At 37.5% G+C, this 20,396-nt stretch overlaps 1 protein-coding gene across 1 annotated transcript in view; it reads right to left on the bottom strand.

Annotated features, from left to right (window-relative positions):
• Nucleotides 1-1,489: 1,489 nt before the first annotated feature.
• Nucleotides 1,490-20,396, bottom strand: part of b3galt1b (UDP-Gal:betaGlcNAc beta 1,3-galactosyltransferase, polypeptide 1b) — a 116,699-nt gene continuing 97,792 nt past the window's right edge. Inside the window, exons 3-4 of the mRNA XM_017469182.3 lie at nt 4,744-4,779; nt 1,490-3,245 (exon numbers count right to left, since the gene is read on the bottom strand). Coding sequence (XP_017324671.1) covers nt 2,011-3,003 — 993 coding nt within the window. The 5' untranslated portion in view covers nt 3,004-3,245; nt 4,744-4,779 and the 3' untranslated portion in view covers nt 1,490-2,010. The remainder of the gene's footprint in view (nt 3,246-4,743; nt 4,780-20,396) is intronic.

The raw sequence follows: 20,396 nt of genomic DNA, 5'->3' as shown, positions 1-20,396 counted from the left end.
TTCTCACATCAAAGAATGTATTTGATGTGAGAATGTAGATGATTGTTTATATGTATGAAATCGGCAACACTTTTACTTTGATTCATTAATTCATTTCACTTTATCCTGGTCACGGTTTTTGTGGACACGAAGCCTATTCCAGGAACACTGTTTGCACAGTAATATACCCTGCATGACACCACTCCATCACAGAACAGCATGCACACACATTCACAAACTCATTTACACATAGGGGTAATTATAGCATAGCTAAATCTCATATCACCATGTGTTTGGGAAGTGGGAGGAGTTCTCCATAGACAGTAACCCAAGCTCAGGATCAAACTCAGGACCCTGGAGATGTGAGCTGGCATCGCTACCCTCTGTTGCTTTCATTTTCATTTGATATTTAAGACATTGTGCATTGTGCTTTTATTTGTTTACCACACAGGTCACTTCTGCATTAGTCAATCACTGTCAATATTCATTCAGGAAACAGGCAGTCATCCATAGCAATGGGATCTAACCCAACCCTCCCTCTTAGTGTAGGACACCCGTAGTAAAAGATCCTTCCAGCAGTTTCATTAATAAGTTTTAAGGAGAAACTCTTGGGAACTTTTAGTGCTGCTTAGCAAAACCCAGTAGTAAGATAAGATTGTATGCTAATACAGCCCCAGAAGCCATAGAGTGCATTCATAAACAGTAAATAGGTAAATACATTTACAAGTAAAGTGCAATCTAATCTAAGTGGGATCATAGATCTGACATCCAAATGAATGAAAATATAATGAAAGAGATAAATATTAAAACAAAACTGCTGTATGCTTGTTTTTTTTATGTTTAAAAAAAATCCACAGTATAATACAATACAACAACCTCCAATGGGAACAGTCTTCCCATTATTTATGCTTTTCACAAATAAATGTCACAAACTGTTCAATATTATGTGTGAATAAAAAAATAAACACAGGAAAATGAAATTTTGGCCCCGAAATTAAGTTTTTAGAAAATATAAAGTTTCCACTGTCCAGTGATCTTCATTAAGTTCTTCTTATAGATTAATATGTAACATATACATGATAAACATTCCTCCAAGGAACGTCTTTACAGTTCCTTTTACCAAATACAGTAAATGCGCTTTATAGGATACTTAGTACTACGTGGTAAGTAATCAATATATAATATGCATATGCAGCAGTAATACAAAGATGAGCCAGCTGGATCTGAAGTAAAGATAGTAGCTAAGCATTGATTACAGAAATAAATAAAATCTTGTTATAGCTGTTATTATAAATAATGAGTTATACATCTTTAAATTTTTTTTTCCAGAAAACATTTTTTCTTTAAACACACCAACATGTAAACAAACAGAACTCAGCGGTTTCCAAAAGCATCTGTTGATTTTATATATATATATATATATATATATATATATATATATATATATATATATATATATATATATATATATATATATATATATATATATATATATATATATAATCATTATTAGTTTTAACACTCATAATTAGTGCTGATTTCATCAACACTTTTAATTACATCCAATAAAACTATGTGCAGTTGACGGAAATAACATCAAGGACATTCATGTTTGGCTTCATCCAACTCAAGAGTGCACGTTTGTTGAGCTGATGAGCTAAATTACTACAGTTCAGAAGACTGTTTATGCGTGAATTAGCATTTAAGTCAAACACTATACTCAAATAAAGCACAGCGCACCCTCTCTTGATGCAATTATACTGGCACGGCAATAACACTCACACTGTCGATATATTTATCAGTGTACTTTACAGTTGCACATCAACAGTAGCATATTCTTCACTGTTGGATGCTCTTGGTCTGACCTTTACCTACTTTACTTACAAACAACTCATGGTGTCACAGGCTGTTCTTGGGGTTTTGTAAGGAGATCTCTGTATATACTTTCCATGTTTCACAGACGCACATTTTGTCTTTTTATGTCCTGTATATAAAAAATTGATGGAGATAGATGGTATTCCTCAAGCATTACTAACATTTGAGGTGTTTTTTGCTGGACATGTCGTTCCAGATCCGGTGTATCTCTTCAGGAGAGATTTGGTGCACTGTGATGACTCGACGGTACCTACAGAGACTGTAAGCCATTTTCCAGTGATTGAAGCCACTATTCTGATATGGGTGAATGCCAAGCTTCCGTAAGCAAACGCCTACATAAACGTCTTCCAAATGAAGCAGACGGGTGTGAAGGGAAGTCTTATAGATCAGCTCAGCCACATCTGCTGAAAAGACGTAGCCCGTGCCGGAGCAAAACGGTGGGTACTTACTTTCTGGGTACAGGTCTCTGGGCATGTACCACTTACTGCGCATATCCCGAATAGGTGAGCCGTTTATGACGTAGCCCGTGAAATACCTCCGTCTGGGCTTGGTGTCTGGTTTTAGCAACTTGTACACCAGGTTGTCCATGTTGACAAAAATGTCACTGTCCGTCTTCATCACATACTTGGCCTGGTTGCAGAAGGTGGCCACCCAGCGCATTCCCATCAGCGTCTTTAGAGTCAGGTTATGGTAGGAATCCACAAAGTCCTCCACTACAATGTCATGGAAGATCTGACTCTCTTGCTCTACCATCTGATTGAGCATGTTGTCTGTACTGCGGCCAAGGAGGAAGAGTGTTACGATGCGAAGGTCGCTGAATGTGCTCTCATCGCCCCATGTTTCCCGAATCGCCTGCCGAGCATCAAACTCCTTGTGTGTTGTGCTAATGAGGATCACCAGGAACGGCACGTTGGTCTCACATTTCTTGGGCTCGTTAATGATGAAATCAAATGCGTGGGGGTTTAACGGGCGGGTTCGGATGTTGTTAAAAGTGGTGTTGGTGGTTCTTTGTGGCTTAACGGTTTTGCGGGCGGGCACGGTCAGCTGTCCAACTAACGATGTTGTGGGTCTAGATATGCTGAGGTACCACAGGGCACTTGCCCAACAAACAACTGTCAAGACATATAGGCATGACACTTTTGAAGGCATTATGGAGGGTTTTATGTGTGTTTAGGTTGTTGAATATCAAGTAGCTTCCTAGCCATTAGTAATGGTGCTTCAGGCAAAGCAGCACAAGGCTGCATCTGTGTGCCGCTTGATATTAATTGTCAGTTACTAATGGCTTTGGAGTAAAATTGAGCCACCCTTTCTCTTCATGTAGAAATTGCACAAAATTGTCATAGGGCTCTGACTTTTCCTTCCAAGAATCCTCCACATGTTCCATCGAAATACTGGAAAACACAAATATACATATGCTTTAAACCATAGCATTCCAACCCAATCTAAAGTCAAAAGTATGAGTTTGTTCCAGATTATACTACTCCTGAACCAACTCATAGTAAAATAATAATCTGCCATAGGATTGAACTATGGCAAAAAGAGAAGAGGACTAAAAAGAGAACTGAATAGAAAACCCACAGATAAGATCTTCTGAGATAGGGTCATGTTTAAGCACAATCATGTATACACCATGTAAACAGACTAGAGAATGCAGAGATGGAATGAGAATTGTGCTGCCACACAGTTCAGATGTGTCACTACACACAATATTAACTGTTCTTTATGTACAGCACATCAAGGATTCTATTTTTGTGCTGACACATTAGTTTCTGGTTAATTAAGCCGAGGTGCTTCTATTTTAGTTGGGCATAAGCCAATTATATATTTTTTGCATCGACTTCACTCTGCTACTAAAATACAACAGTGTTAAGAATTATTTTATCCGAAACAAATAAGGACAAACAACTTGCATGCGGCTACTAAATGCCAGCAGTTGAAGTCACATACGACCTTTTATGTTAACCAACATTTAAATCTACACCAGCTCTGAAACGCAGTCGAAAAAGCATAGACTCATCCATCCTGCTGAGCATAGTATATAATGCAACCAAATGCATTATAAATCCAACATAACATTACTGTATTAAAACAACCAATTTATTTACAAAATAATCAGCCCTACCGATGCTACACGTTTACAGGTTGTTCTCGTTAAGCTGGATTTTCTCTTGCATGACCTTCCCTTTTGTATGGTCTGTTCTCAAAAACCAACTGAAAGTCATTGAGCGAGCCAAAACTCTTATTACATACACTTGCATAAACAAACCTGTATAAGTATTAAAGTGTGCAATTCATTTACACTGATTTTGAAAAGGTAGAAAAAAAATCCACCTTTTCATCTCTTTAAACAAGTGATCATATCTAATTAGTACCTATGTGCAGTGATCCATGTGAATTTGGTACTTAAGCTGTTTTGGAAGCTATTAAATATAGCTCATATGATGTTTTAATTGCAGACCAATACAGCATAATCTGGCATGAATTTATCATTTTATAGTGTTTATGGCAGGAAGCCATGCCTGGAGGAAATGCACTGTGTGTGCACGGCTTGTAAACTCTCCATCATTCTGTCTATAGTCATCATTAACATTCTGCATGCTTTCTCTTTAATACGTTTCAATCTCTGCATTAAACTGCTATCTGTATATTTAATCAATTGCATATTTTAAATGATTATGGATGGAAAAAAAAGTCGCAAAAGAATCGGAGTGGAAAATCAGGGTTTATCATCATTTAATGGTATGTAATGTATGTAAAATAGTTTATCAGTTTCGTACAGAGGCAGAGCAACAAAGATAGACAAAAGTACTCAATTTAAAGCTGTTGGTAAGTATGTGAAGTATTATTTATTTTCAAAATATATTAATTATTAGTGCTACATTTACTTACCATTTATTATTCTATTAGAAGGTGAATAAACGGCATCTGAAATGAAAGAATAATAAAAAAAATAATCACAACAATGACCACCAATACTTTAATTTGTACCAATTGAAAAAAGCACGTTTTATGTATGTGGGATTGCTAATTAAACCAACAAAATAATTAAACCCGCTGTTGAATTGATGAAATTTACAATCACAAGGCTGCATTGAAGCAGTGAAATGAAAAATTGCTCTGTAGCACTGCACAAACATTTTATTCTGTCCTTTGTGAAAGTCAGTCTTTTATCACGCAGTGCCTTCACTTTGCCAGCATCTTTGTTTTTGCTTCATTGGTTCAGTTTCAAATGCTTTCTTTCTCAGAGAGTTTTTGCTATATTTGCCATAAAACAAATGACAGTTTGTATAAAATAGAAATAAGTCACCACAGTCTGTCTGCTTAAAACACTGCAGAACAGCAACAATGGGTTTGTGTTGGTTAAGAATGAAATGCTATGAGACTTGATGCTCAGTAGGACATTGTGTTGGTACATGCACAATTGAATTGGTAAGTAGGAGATGAAAAAAAAGTAAACAAAGTGTTTATTTACTGCAAGACCAAACTCTCTTTCCCACAGTCCTACACATCTTCATAAAAGTGTCGATGAATGTCCGTATGCAGGATTGGGACTAGATGATACAGACAGAACATGGGTATTGCATATCCAACATACTTATTTCATGGCTGTTTAATCAAACTTCAATCATCTCTTCATAGTCTACTGGACGAATAAATGTTGGTCTGTCACTTCTATTCATCTTATAAAATGCATATTTTAGTCTCTGAAATCATTGTATGATGCCTTATAAAGCTCCATATTTTCTGTTATTTTCTCCTGCTTTTATAAGAAAAGCTTTTACCACTATTAGTTTTGACATATAAAACTCATTTTATTATCTTGCCAAGACAGATACAAAGCAAAATGAAATCTTAAACACGTTTTAAAAAATGTTTTTAATATCTTCTGTGGGGATGATGTAAATTGCTGTTAAAGCTTAAAGTTGATGTGTCTGTTGGTACATTAGAAAGAGACTAGGGTGTTATAAAGACGGCAAAGTGATAAAAATGTCTGTCACATTCGCATAGCCAAGGCACACAGGAGGGCAGCTAGACAAGTCCAACACATTCTCTTTAAAGAAAAGATTTAGATTCCACCAGATCTGATCACCCACTGGATGAAGACAGGGATTAAGTGTTGTCAGTAAAAAAAAAACAAACAAAAAAAACAAAATCAATGCTGAAACAGGAAATGGCAGCAGATAGTAACTGTCCATCTCAGATAAGGACAGGATGGATTTTGTTTCAAAGCTGATAAAAGTCAGAGGTATGTTTATGAAAAACAGTTTGGTCAAACGCCTGGCTTCAGCTATTGACTGTGGCTGGACCTATATTATAGGCGAGACCGTGTGTTTATTCTACTCTCCAACAGTAATGAAATGCCTTATCTCTGACTTACAATCTTCAGAGTCTCATTTTTTTCATTACCTACTGTATGCAATTACCAGTAGACATATTTCACATCCTATTATGTCTACTTTCCTCCATAATTGAACACATTTATCAGCTTAGTCCTCTCTTTGGGAACTTCATTAAAGCACTTTTTACTTGAGATTTATGGAAACTCAGATGCATATAAATTAAGTGTTCAAAAACTACTTTTTCACCGGACCATAAGAGAAATCAGTGTTCAGGGTGACATAGTGCCACAGTGGGTACCACAGCTCCCACGTTCCTAATTCGATCTTGACCTCGGGTTACTTTCTGTGTGGAGTTTCGCATGGTGTCCCTGTGTTCTTGGGTTTCTTGCCAGCTCCCAAAAATATACAAGTAGTAGATTGGCTACACTAAACTACCCCTAGTTATGGATAAGCATGTGTGTGTCCTCCGATGGACTGGTGTCAAATCCATCCATCCATTTCCAACCACTTATTCTACACAGAGTCGCAGGGAGCCTGGATCCCAGGGGACTCTGGTAAAAAGGCGGGGGACATCCTAGACGGGGCGCCCACCCATCATAGGGCACAATCACACACACGTTCACACACCCATTCACACTCTACAGACAATTTGGAAATGCCAATCAGCCTACAATGCATGTCTTTGGACTGGGGAAGGAAAACGGAGTACCCAGAGGAAACCCCCGCAGCACGAGGAGAACATGCAAACTCCACACACACAGGGCGGAGGTGACTGGTATCCCATCCAGGGTCTATTCCCTTTCTGCACCTAGAATATGCTCCAGTTCCAGGATAAAGCACTTGCTGAAGATGAATGAATAATGTAGTGCACTGAGACCTTTTGTGATATAAAAGCTTGGGAAAATGATAAAATAGAGAACACACACACACACACACACACACACACACACACACACACACACACACATGCTTGCCCTACTATCCTTGTGAAGACCTTCTATTAACATAATTATTATTGCAGCAAATTTATGCTATACTTAGACGTAAAAGGAACCCTAACCTTAAACTCAGTAATCTCAGGAAACTTTTTGATCGTTAAAAAAAAAATAAAAAAAAAATTGAAACATCTGAAACAAAAAGCTGAAACAAAAGATGACACTTTTATTAAAAACAAAACAGGCAAATATCTCCACAAAGTCAAAACTGTCAGATATTTCTATCCTTCTGGGACATTTGGTTACCATCAAGGTATAAAACATTCCCACACACACTCACACACAGCAAGGTTCCAAAAATGATTAACCTTCATACTGCATCCATCATAGTTCATAGTACCATATGGTAAATAATGGATCAAAATATTATGAAATAAATTCTCAGATGTGGGACTCATTTGTGTGACTGACAGGACAGCAGGAAGTGTTGAGTGCTGGAGCACCTGTGCTGTAACAATGCCCTGTCTGCCTCGTCACCTTTTCTTCTCCTATTCTGACGATCTCACACAGTAATTACAGCATGTCACGGAAGCGGCACACCTCAGTGCACACACACAGCACACTCCACCACCTGCCAAACACATCCTCACTGCTATTCAAATTTGATTAACTTAAGTGGCTGTAAAATACTGCTCTCCAGTGTCTGCTCCTCATCCAGTCTCAGATTAAATGCTTAAAAACAGCAGGCCACTGGCCTACAGCCCCCCCACACACCTTCATACATTCATTCACACCCAGGGGCAATTTAGAGTAGTGAATTCACCTACGGGTATGTTTTTGGGAGGTGGGAGGGGACCGGAATACCAGGAAGAATCCAACGGGAAATTCCATTAATCCATCCATCCGTTTTCTGTACCACTTATCCTGCACAGGGTCGTGGGGAGCCTGGAGCCTATAACAGGGGGCTTGGGGCACAAGGTGGGGGACACCCTGGACAGGGTGCCAACCCATCGCAGGGCACAATTGCACACACATTCACACACTATGGACAATTTAGAGATGCCAATCAGCCTACAATGCATGTCTTTGGACTGAGGCAGGAAACTGGAGTACCTGGAGGAAAACCCCAGAGCACAGGAACTACATGCATACTCCGCACACACAGGACGGAGGTGGGACTCGAATCCCCAACCCCAGAGGTGTGAGGAAATGTGCTAACCACTAAAAGTCTTGAGCTCCGTGATGATGTGGCCACTGAAATTAATTATTATTATTATTATTATTTTAAAGAATAGTGATAGTTTCTATCACTTGTCTAACAGCAGGAAGTCCTCTCCAGATTCCACTTTCCTAAAAAAAAATGCCTTTGCAGCAACACTTAAGCTTACTGAAGACATATATTAGTTATATATACTTAATGGATAAAAGAATGACTGCACATTCATCAGTTTCAACATATGTTAGATTCATTCAACTGACTCAATTAAGAGCTTCGTTGAACACTTTTTCAACCCTATAACACAGACACCAGGCTGGTAGAATTACAATCCTCATGGTATTTATAAATATAATCACTGCTTCTCATTTGAGTAACAGTTTTTCTTAGGAAGATACTGGGCTACTACCCCTGGCAAAAATGATGGAAACACCACACTTAGAGAATGTTCACCCAGCTTTTTTTTTAACAAATAAAAATAACAAATAAACTACTCGCAGATATGACAAAACTATTTTTTGTTTAATAGCTGAACATTCTGGCTTTGTGAAACATACTTCAAACAAGTTCAGTGAAATTAGTTTAATTAATGGCATATTATTTTCTAGATGAAGTAGAGGAAAAAAATTCTGTAAATCACTCAAAATTGAGGAAAAAATTCTGGAATCACCTTGTAATTTGCATTTCTAAAACAAAAACTAGCAAAAATCTAAAAATGCTAATTAGTCTGCAGTTAAAGGAGAGTGCTTTACAGGCATTAAAAGAGTACTTACAGACATTAACCTTGGACTTTTTGAAAGGAGACATGGCCCCAACAAGAGAGATGTCAATTGAAACAATGGAAAGGATTATACTTTTGAGTGTGACAAAAGATGATGGTTGTTCCCAGCTGTAACTAAAATTTAGTGCTAGTATAAACAAAATGGGAAAGTTATAAAAGGAAAACTTACGGGTCGACCAAGGAAGACGGCAAAGCATCAGGATAGAAAACTCAAAGCATATAGAAAATGCACAACAAAACAAATGAAAAACAAATGGGCAGTAACAGGAGTCAATGTGTGTGACAGAACTGTTAGAAATCAGCTGAATGAAATGGGATTTATGTATAGAAGACAAACAAAAACCAGCACTAACACATACACAGAAGAAAACAACGTTACAGTGGACTAAAGAGAACCAATCATAGAGTGTGGATGATTAGATGAAAGTGAGATTCAGTGATGAATCATAAATCTGCACTGGCCAAGGAGATGATGCTGGAACTTTTGTCTGGTGCCGTTCTGCCTGAAGAAAACAATCAAATTTCCCCACTCATTTATGATATGGGGATGCAGGTCAGGTAAAGGACAAGGGGAGACCGCAACAGTCAATGCACAGGTGTACACTGAAATTTTAGACACTTTTCTCATTCCATCGATAGAAAAGAGTTTTGGTGATTATGAAGTCATTTTTAAGGATGATCATGCATCTTGCCACAGAGCAAAGAGTATTAAAGCTTTTCTTCAGGAAAGGCAGATCAACTCAATGACATGGCCAACAGACTGTCTGGATCTCAATCCAATGAACATTTATGGTAGAAATTAAAAAAAAAGATTGGTCCATGACAAGGCTCCATCTTGCAAAGCTGATCTGTCAACCACTATTATAGAAAGTTGGAACCAGCTTGATGGAGAATATTGTTTTTCATTAGTGAAGTCCTTGCCTCAAAGAATTCAGGCCGTCATAAAAGGCAGAGGAAAGCAACAAAGTACTGATTTTTTGTTGTTAATGATTCCATAATTTTTTCCTCTACTTGATATGGAAAAAATAATGCCACTAATTAAAACAATTTAATTTGTTTGAGGTATGGTTCATCAAGCCAGAACGTTCAGCTATTAAACAAAACTGTTTTGGGTCATATCTGTGATTTGTTCATTTGCTACGACGTAAAAAAGCTTAGTGAACATCTAAGTGTGGTGATTCCATAATTTTTGCCAGGGGTTGTAAACAGCCAAATCCAGTCTGACAGTATGGGCACTTGCGCTTTCTTTCTCTCATTAAACCATTGCATGATTTTCTAGAAAACTGAACAGTTTCTCCTGTTGCATTTTTTCCACGCTAGTGTTTTATATATAGATTGTTAGAGTCTTTATCCACCATCTTCAACACATTTTACAATCGAGCATCGCACCACAACATTTACAGCATCTGGCAGACACTCTAGTCCAAATAGGTCATGGTCTAAGAATAATATCAAGCTAAACCCTGTTAGAGGGGAGTCAGAGCAAAAAGACAAAAAACAAGTCAAGAGATTTTTCCTTTTTCCTTAGATCAATCTGCATACTGAGCATTGCAGCAAGGGGTGCTCTAGTCAGCTACGGGCAGCAGCTATTTTCTACCTCCATCAACTGTCACGGCGGAGCAGCTGTTCGATAAGTCTCGTGCAGAACTGGTCCGTTCATATAAATATTATATTATCATCAGCTCTGTGCTCCGATTGAACATCAGTTGCATGTTCTGTTAGTTTCTGACAAAGAAACTGTCGAGAGAAAATTAAAACGGTTTTGGGACCGATTTGTCTGAGCCAAAAAAAGGTGGAAGGATGACTGTAGTGGCTATGGCTTTTGGGTTATACTGGAAAAGCTTGGATAGCTCTGTGATTATAGCGCTTTACTAAAGAGTCCAAATTTCATGATTCAGTATTGTTAATGGAAACGTGTAAAAGTTTTAAAGACACTCCCTATCAGCTTTTACTGAGCATTATTGAACTACCACAGTAATGTAAGCCCGCATATTGAATGTATATAATAAAAATGTGTATATTTCATCCCTTACATACATTCAATTTCAATTCAAATTTATTTGTATAGCACGTTTTATAATAGACATTGTCTCAAAGCAGCTTTACAGAAATATATAAACATGGTATACAGATTTTAAAATGTGTGAATTTATCCCAATTGAGCAAGCTGGTGGTGACACTGGCAAGGAAAAACTCCATGGTTCAAGGTCATAATGTATGGCTCAAAGGGTGAAAGTTCCTTATTTTTAAATAAGGCACATTTGATATGTTTGCCAACAGGTTATTTGGTGAAGATATTAAGACTAATTGGCTGTGCACTAAGGGGAAACTTGCCATAAAACACGGACCTGGACCCTCATTTTGCCATCATGCACTATGTGGCTGAAAAAATATGACCAGCCTACCTCAAATAGAGATGAATCAACAGTGATTGTTATATGAAACTCTGTAGAACGCTATTGCTTGGAATTGAAATCCAAGTGTGATATGTCAATTGGAAGGTTTATGCATTGCAGAGCAGAGATACTCCATTACACCCATCCATCTCCTGAGCAGAGAGAGCTGCTGAGTGCATGCTGTGTTGCTCTGCCTGCCAGCTACAGTCAGCACAGAAATACACAACTGACTGAAATATTTGGAGAGGATCGTTTATAAGCTCTGCTACAGCACAATGCAAATGCAAAGTTGATGGCAGGTAAGGAGGTCATCTATAAGTATTAGCCCATTTGTGTTTACACAATATATTCAATCCTGCAATAAGTATATGACATTTTTCAGCCTGCAAAAAATTACCATCATCTATATAATCAATTCTAAGATGATGGTAATTCTTCTAAATTTTACTAGAATTTTTTATCCATTAATTAGAATTTTCATTCCTGACCTGGGAATGTCTTCTTTAATTATGGTTTAATTTATAAGCTTCAGTTGTAGTCAGGAAATACACTAAAGCAGAAATCATTCAAAAATCTGACTTTCACTACTAAAGGCATTCACCCATTTTACTTTTTGGCATGCATGAGGTGCCACCCAGCTCAGCCATGTATATTCATGAAAGAAAACACAAGCAATCTATTGAATCTCTGAGAAAATATCAAGCAACTGAAATCATCAGACAAAACAACCTGAGGATATAAATTATACAATAATTCATGTAAGGATAAAAGGGAAATTATAGTGGGACTGCATTAAAAAAACATTAATCACAGTAGAAACAATGGGGTTTTTTTCCCCCCGTTTTTTCCCACTAACTGCTGTTTTAGGCTCTTTTTACATGCAAGTGTATTCAAATGTATAGCTCTTTGGTGTTTACATTAATATAATTCTAGAAGCAGAGCTCTAAGATACAAACATTTATAATTAAATACATAAAACTTGGGGTTTACAGACCTACATCTACAATAGAAATTAATGACTAAAAAAAGAACAATTGCAGCATTGTGCAGTAAAACTCTCTGCAAACTATGGGTCATAAAAACACTGATAAATAATTAATATTCACAGCTTAGATCAGTAAGACCACACATATCAAAAAAAAAAAAAACAAACAAAAAAAAACCCCATTGGACCCATTACCGAAAAAAACTGCTCCAGGGAAAATAACTGAAGAAATTACACAATAGATACTAATAGACTAATAGGAATAGACTGTAGCCTAGTTACTAATTAAAGTCAGTGTATCCCTATGACATTGTCAGATCATTTTTTTCCTTGCAGCTTCTTCCTGTTCCACTGCGAGCAGTTCAGCTTTGTCCGATTAATGATGCATAAAGGTATTCATGAAGGTTACATTTCTCCTGTCTGTCCCTTTCCCAAAAGATTTCTAATTAAAACTAGACTCGATAAGTATTCTCTGCATGAAACATGACTTTGTGTTTTCGAGCGATAAGATAATTGAATGATTGCTGGTAGAAAATTCACTAACCGCCACTTTTCTGAAATAGCAGGGAACGGAAAGGCAGTTGATAAAGAAGCTGGTTGAGCCAGCATGACGTCTGGTTCCTTAATGCTTCTTCCTTCCATAATGAGCATTTAAAAAAACAACACAAATGTCAGATCTGCCTTCACTGTAAAGACATATACCTGAAATCAAAGGAAAAAAGATAGAAAGTGTGAAGCCTGTCTGGATTCCTCCCTGGACAGTCATTATTACTAATAGCTAGTGTTAGCCTTCTGAGATCTCCAGTACATGCTTAGCTGTCTGAACCAGGAGGAAGCTGCAGTTCATCTCAAAGTCGTAAAGTGGATCTGTGCCCAGTAAAATTCCTGATGACACAGGCTGTTTTTTTCCCTTTTGTGGCTACCTCGGCCCCTTCCTGCAGGGACACAGCATGTAGGAGATGTATTGTTGCTGGCAGCAGTAATGATCTGAAGCGGGCAGAAAGCCGGGCATGACAGAAAGCAAGGAGAGAAGTTTCTAGTGTAGAGTCTGAACAAAGCAAACAGCACAAGGGAGCTATTTGCACAATCACGTCAGTTAAAGCTTGAATATGATATTCCAATATAGCATATAAAAATCATAGTTTCCTTGTGTTTTTTTTTGGTGTATTGCACATATATGGTGTCCATTTTTTTGTCTGTGCTGTGGTTTAGACTGCCATGCTGTTGTGCTTTCCATGAAGTGCCCTTTCACACTGAGATACAGGTACCTCCACCAAAAACACTGAATTTTCCACATCAGATATTCCTAAAATCTGTAAAATATCCGTAAAAGTTTAGCATTCCCATTAGGTTTAGTTCTTTTCTCGGGAACTAACGCTATAAATTACAGATTCTCTAAGAGCTGGGATAAAATACAGAATAACACCAATGAATGACCTTTATCTAATAAATGCATGAGCTCCTCTGGCCTATAAATCATGCTCAAACGTCCGTATCACAGATCTGCCATGAAGTGCTATATGCCACATCCATCTCAGAATGTCAAAGATCACAGCAATAATCCTACATGCCTGGCATTTAAAACACAATCAATAACACTTAACTAAGATAAACTGAAGTGTGTCCTAATTTCAGAGCTGTAAATAACATTTTTTAAACAACAAATATACAATACAAAAACAAGTATACTATTCACTATATTTTCAAGAGGTAATAGTAATCTGTGTGTGTTCTTTTTAACCACAAAATAAAAATGTATGACTAAAATGTCAGCAATGTAAATGTATGTGACAAAAAAAGAACCTGGTGATAACAATACATAAAGTGCATCTTACGTCAGAATATATAATAATAATAATAATAATAATAATAATAATAATAGTATTAATAAATTAAATTTTTTAAGAACCTTTCACGACACCCAAGATCACTTCACAAATACAACATCCATCCATCCACCTTCTATACTGATTATCCTTTTCAGGGTCACGGGGAAACCTGGAGCCTATCCCAGCGAGCATGGGCACAAGGCAGGGTACACCCTGGACAGGGTGCCAGTCCATCGCAGGGCACACTCACATACACACTCACACACCCATTCATACACTACGGACACTTTGGACACGCCAATCAGCCTACCATGCATGTCTTTGGACTCGGGGAGGAAACTGGAGTACCCGGGGAAAACGCCCGCAGCACGGGGAGAACATGCAAACTCCACACACACATGGCCACGGTGGGAATCTTAACCCCCTGGGGGTGTGAGGCGAACATGCTAAACACTAAGCCACCGTGCGCCACAAATACAACATGCAAATACAATTCACAAAACACTAAAACACAATATTATATATATATATATATATATATATATATATATATATATATATATATATATATATAAAAAAACACACACACACACACACACACACACACATTATACATTAAACACTAAAACACATATTATAATGAATTATTATGTAACCATGTCACGGAGAATATGCAAGCCTGAAGAGATGAGTTTTTAAAGAACTTCTGAATCTTGAAATGGATTCACAGATGCGGATGTGATGAGGAAGTGAATTCCAGAGCTTAGGGCCAATGCGAATAAAGGCTCTTCCACCCATGGTGCTAAAGTTCATGTCCGGTATTGCTAGTAGACCTGCTGAGGAGGATAGCAGTAAGCGAGGAGGGGTGTAGTTCTCCAAGAGGTTAGTGAGGTAAGTGGGAGCATGATTATGTAAGGCCTTAAATGTGAGAAGCAGAATTTTGAAATTGATTTCGATAGGCAACAGGAAGCCAGTGAAGCTGTATGAGCAGAGGAGTTACATGGCTGGTTGATTTGAAGCATGTAATAATAATAGTAATCTATATCATATTGTCATATAACCCAGCCCCATCACTCAGGCATTAGTTTCAAAATTTAGTTAGTTATATTGTTAGCTGCATGAGCTTGTTACATAAGCTGTGAAGATACATTAGCAAGTTAGGTTTATTTTTCTTCTTTTTTTCCCCCTGAATAATTTTTGGCAAACACACAAGATGACTCATATCTGTCAAGCAAAAAAGTGAATAAATGTCAACTATCTACAAATCATTTACTTATGTAAACAGACTCCCCCATTAACCTGTGTCAACCTGCCACATTGTTGAAAGTCATTTAAGTGGGTGGCTGCCTTCCACTTGGGAAGTCATCATCTCAAAATTATGCCCAAAAACGCTGCCTTCAGACTGAAATGCACTGTACGTGCCTTTGAACAGATTGTGTTGTTTTCCTAGCAAATTAGTTGCAAAGTATGTTTTTAAACATAAAAAAACCACTGCTTACTTCAATAAGTTTAGCATGCAGTGTACAGTCCACCAACCCATCTCTCCACCACACACACAAACCCAAAACCATTAGAACAGCAAGGCCAATTTATTTGTTTTTGCTGTAGACTGAAGAAATTTGGGTTTGAGATCAAAAGATGAATATGAGAGTATATAATTTCAGCTTTTATTTCCTCGTGTGTATGTGTAGGTGAGCAAAAAAAATTGGAGCATGTGACTGACGGGTGTTTCCTGTTAGATTGATTGTTTAGAACAATAAACTCAAACGTCTTTGGTGTACAGCACAAACAAATGAATTGGCCTTGCTGTTCCAATAGTTTTGGAGGGGACTGTGTGTATTTGATGCTGAAGCACTGAATTTAGTTAGAATTTCTGCTGTAGCAGCAAGAGTGTGACAGGAAATCTATCAGACAATTACATGCTGTTGGTATATATTAAGCTGAACAAAAAGTTTTGATAAATCTCATTAAACTGGTGTGAGAAAACAAGTTAAAAAAAAAAATGCATTAATGTTGCATTATTCCATATGGTGATAATTAGTTCCCATTTCTAAAGAGGTTAATTTACATATCACATGTCTTGTTGATTCCTCAAGTCTGAAGTAACTATTCAAATACAGGCTCTAACAGTTCAGCTGTCTAAACTGAGGAGATGTAGGAATATCTGAACAGAAACATATGTTCATCTGAAGGTTGTTTTGTCAGCAATTTTTTACCACTGAGCTCCTATCAGCGGATAACAGATCAGTGTTTCTCACACACTTGTGCCCAGCCAGGTATATGATCCATTTGATTTGATTCACTAAGAAATGTTTATTTTTAATTAATTATTTAATTTCATTGTAAGTTTTTTAATTAACCAGTTAAAAAAAAATATTTGGCTAGTACATGAATGCAAATCAGATCAGAAGATGTTGAGGAGTCAGTACAGCCTTTGTAGTAGCTTACACCTAATGTTAGCTAGCTACTACACATAACTAGCATGCAAGTTGTCCTGACTAGAATTTCTGCTTTCTCTCAGTTAGAAGGAATATCTATTTGTGGTTACACTTCTGATATTCACTTGATATTTTCAGAAGAGGCCATGAAAGGAAGATGAAATTCTCGCAGCACAGGTTTCAGATGTTTGCACATGAATGCGCTTTAATTGGGCTCTCTCATTTTCTGTGGTCATTGGACTAGCTTAAACCTTACTGAAATGCAATCAGAAAGTATGGATGTATATTAGGGAAGCATATTTTGGTAATTCCAGCAGACATTATTTGAATAAAGGAAAATTATTCCAGTCTAGTATGCGGCTTTGTTTTTGATGCGTTTAAATGACAGGTGATTGCTTGTTATTCTAATAGTACAATTAAACCCATTTTACACCAGATGCAAAAAACATAGGTCCTGGGCTTTCAATAAAGTCATATGTTAATCAGTGTGTCTTTATAAAAAAATAAAAAAAAATAATGAGCTGCTGCAGTCACACAAACCTATTTTTTGCCGCTGGCTGTTGAGGCTCGCTAGTGATTTCTGGTCACAAAAATGAAAAAGTATCATTGTACATAGCGGTAATGCAGGATTATACTAATCACATTTTATTTTATACGTGATATGAAAGTTAAAGGGATAGTTCACCCTCATTCCAAACCCATTAGACCTTTGTTTATCTTCGGAAGACAAATTAATTTTAATGAAGTCTGGGGGATTTCTGCCCCTCCATTTACAGTCCAAGAAACCAAAACACGAGAGCAGACATTCACGCGATACTACGGGACCCGGAAGTGTTGCACTGTTTACAGCAGAGGAAGCAGGACGCTGTACACAAACTGAGTCACATAGAACAATCTTTGTAACAAAGATGTCTGCAGATATCGACACAGAGGAGGACTTGCATTTTTTTTGTCTCTTGCGGACATTTTCTCGCGTCAACACAACACGCACGCGTCATGGTTCTCTTGTGAACGTGTGTTGGAGATCTAGGCGGAAGTGAAGATATTTTGTGAATAAAGAATTTAGGGGTTTTTTTTTGGGGGGGGGGGACGACGACATGAAGCATTTGAATCGCTTCATAAAATTTGGATTAAACCACAGGAGTTACATGGATTACGTTTTATGATGCCTTTATGAACGTTTTAGAGCTTGAATGTTTTGGTTACTGGACTGTAAATGGAGGGGCAGAAATCTCCCAGGTCTCATTAAAAATGTCTTCATTTGTCTTCTGATGATGAACAAAAGTCTTATAGGTTTGAAACAACATGAGGGTGAGTAATTCATGACAGAATTTTCATTTCTAGGTGAACTATCCCTTTAAGGCTGCAGAATGAATGAAGATAATATATCTCCATTTCTGAAAGAATTTTACATTTGTTGTTTGGTACTGGTCAGCAGTTGATGAACTGTAAAATATATCTGAGGAAGGTGAAGAATTTTAAAACTACATAATTACTAAATGTGCTTGTACAGTGTTGAGACTACACCTGAGCACCAAAGTACATTTCAAATCAGTGGGAAACAGTATCATTACAGAGTGAGTGCACAGGAAAGGGACACAATGACAGCAGTTATCACTGCATCTCAGTGGTTTCATTGCTTTAAAACAACAGGGGTGCTTTTACTGATGGCTGATAGCTTGTGTTGTTCATGGTTGTTTAAAGCTATCTTTCTGCATCAATGGTAGCAGTGTTCAACAGTTAGTAAACACACCAACTTTATCCTGTGCAGCACTGAGATCCATAATGATGTATGAAGTAATGTTCTACAGTTATTATTTATAGTATTTTTAGCTTTATTAGCGAAAGCAGAGCTCGATCAGTAGTAGAGGTTATAGGTTAAAAAAAAAGCCTCTGAGGTGCTGGAATGGCATGCAGAGCTTTCATGGAACATCTAGCTGCTAGGATACGCTATCTGCAAGAACTGGTTTGCTGCTAATTTTAAGTCATGCACAGCCGAGGCAGTAAATAAATCATTAAACATGTCTAAAAGAATAAGACAAATCTCTCAGCCGGCAAGGGGTCCACAGTGGTTGAGATGCTGCTTTAATGATGAGCAAGTGCAGGAGTGAGTGAGTGCGAGTGTGTGTGTGTGTGTGTGTGTGTGTGTGTGTGTGAGGATTTAAGCATGTAGAGAGAGACCCCCCCAACTCTGCACAGAAAAGCACTTCAGGCCTATCAGCCTTACTGTTGTGCTGGAAGCCTTGAAAATCGCACCAGCTGAGCTACAAGTACTGAACACTTACTGCTTGCAGCAATTGCTTGCAATGTAGGAACAGATCAGGAGGATGTGAAAGCCTTTTTTGATTTGCGCTGTGAAGTGGTTCACATCACACAACAAAGCCTGATTTACACCTAAAAGGATTATATTGTCAATAGCAAACTTGCCTGCTTAAGAGCTCAGCAATGCAAAGATTTTCCAAACCCAATGGTAAAGGTTCTTGTGGGAGAGGTATCCTATGACCGAAAAAAAAGTTAAGAATTTGACTGCTTTCTGGTGATTATTTATTTATTTATTTTTTTTTACATATAAAATAGGGGAAATACAGTACCGCCCTCATGTTCTCATTTAGATGTGGTGCCTCTGCTGATAATATCATACAATACCTTTAACTACCTCCCTCTGTAAACAAATGTGTGGCTGTCTTGTGCAAAGTATTTGACTCTCGATGTATCTTGATGGACCTCAATTAGTTTTTTTTTTTTGTTTAAAAAAAAAAAAAAAAAAAAAAAAAAAAAAAGGTGTAATGCTGTATCTTAGCTCCAGGGTCTGTAAAGCTGAGTGAAAACATGCGTTTTCAACAACAGTGTAGGGGTGCATAGCTTTTACGATACATCTTGCAACTGACCTGGTAATTCACATTGCCTTTTCTAAATTATGTGGAAGCTCTGCCACTTTCTAGGGAGTTCTCCATGAAACAGACACGGCAGAATACCTTCCCCCCTCCCCAAATGTAGATTTTAGTCCTGAAACACTTTATATTGGTATGATAGAGCTTGCACATGGCATGCCTCTTGTTTAATACTTGTTTGCTCTTTTAATTCATAATATAGTATCTGCAACGTTCTTACACAATCACTTTGAAAGCAGAAGGGCCATCTTCAAATCTACTAGCTAGTTTCTAGCATAAACGTAGCACTCTTGCTAGCCTACGCCTTTACATTTCACCACTCAATTCGTCATAGTCTTGTGAAATTTAAAATATGTTTTTTTAGTTTTTTTTTTTTTTTTAATTTAGGACTTGCTCAGTGTTGTATTTGAACTGTTTCATTGCTTTAAGAAATCTCATTACAGAGAGCTGAGCATTGATGCAGAATCATTTGTTACCAATCTGCTATTTATATAACTCTTGTACAAGAACAAACTCTTGTATTCATGTTGCTACACCTCAATATAGTCCTGAGGTGGACTTTTTGCTTAGACCTTTAGCTAACCTCTGCTTATGTTCTCCCCCATCAGTATTGTCCATCTTGTCCCTCACCAGCCATTGAGGGAGAAGACCCATTCATATACAGGCCAATCAAAACCTCTTTCATATTTCTCTCGCTTTTACCCCTTCCTTGTGTCTTCAACTAAAGCTGT

Source organism: Ictalurus punctatus, chromosome 6 (genome assembly GCF_001660625.3).
Source record: "Ictalurus punctatus breed USDA103 chromosome 6, Coco_2.0, whole genome shotgun sequence".
NCBI classification, from domain to species: domain Eukaryota; kingdom Metazoa; phylum Chordata; class Actinopteri; order Siluriformes; family Ictaluridae; genus Ictalurus; species Ictalurus punctatus.
The sequence above is the reverse complement of the archived record's forward strand: the minus strand, read 5'-3'. Positions and strand labels throughout refer to the sequence as shown.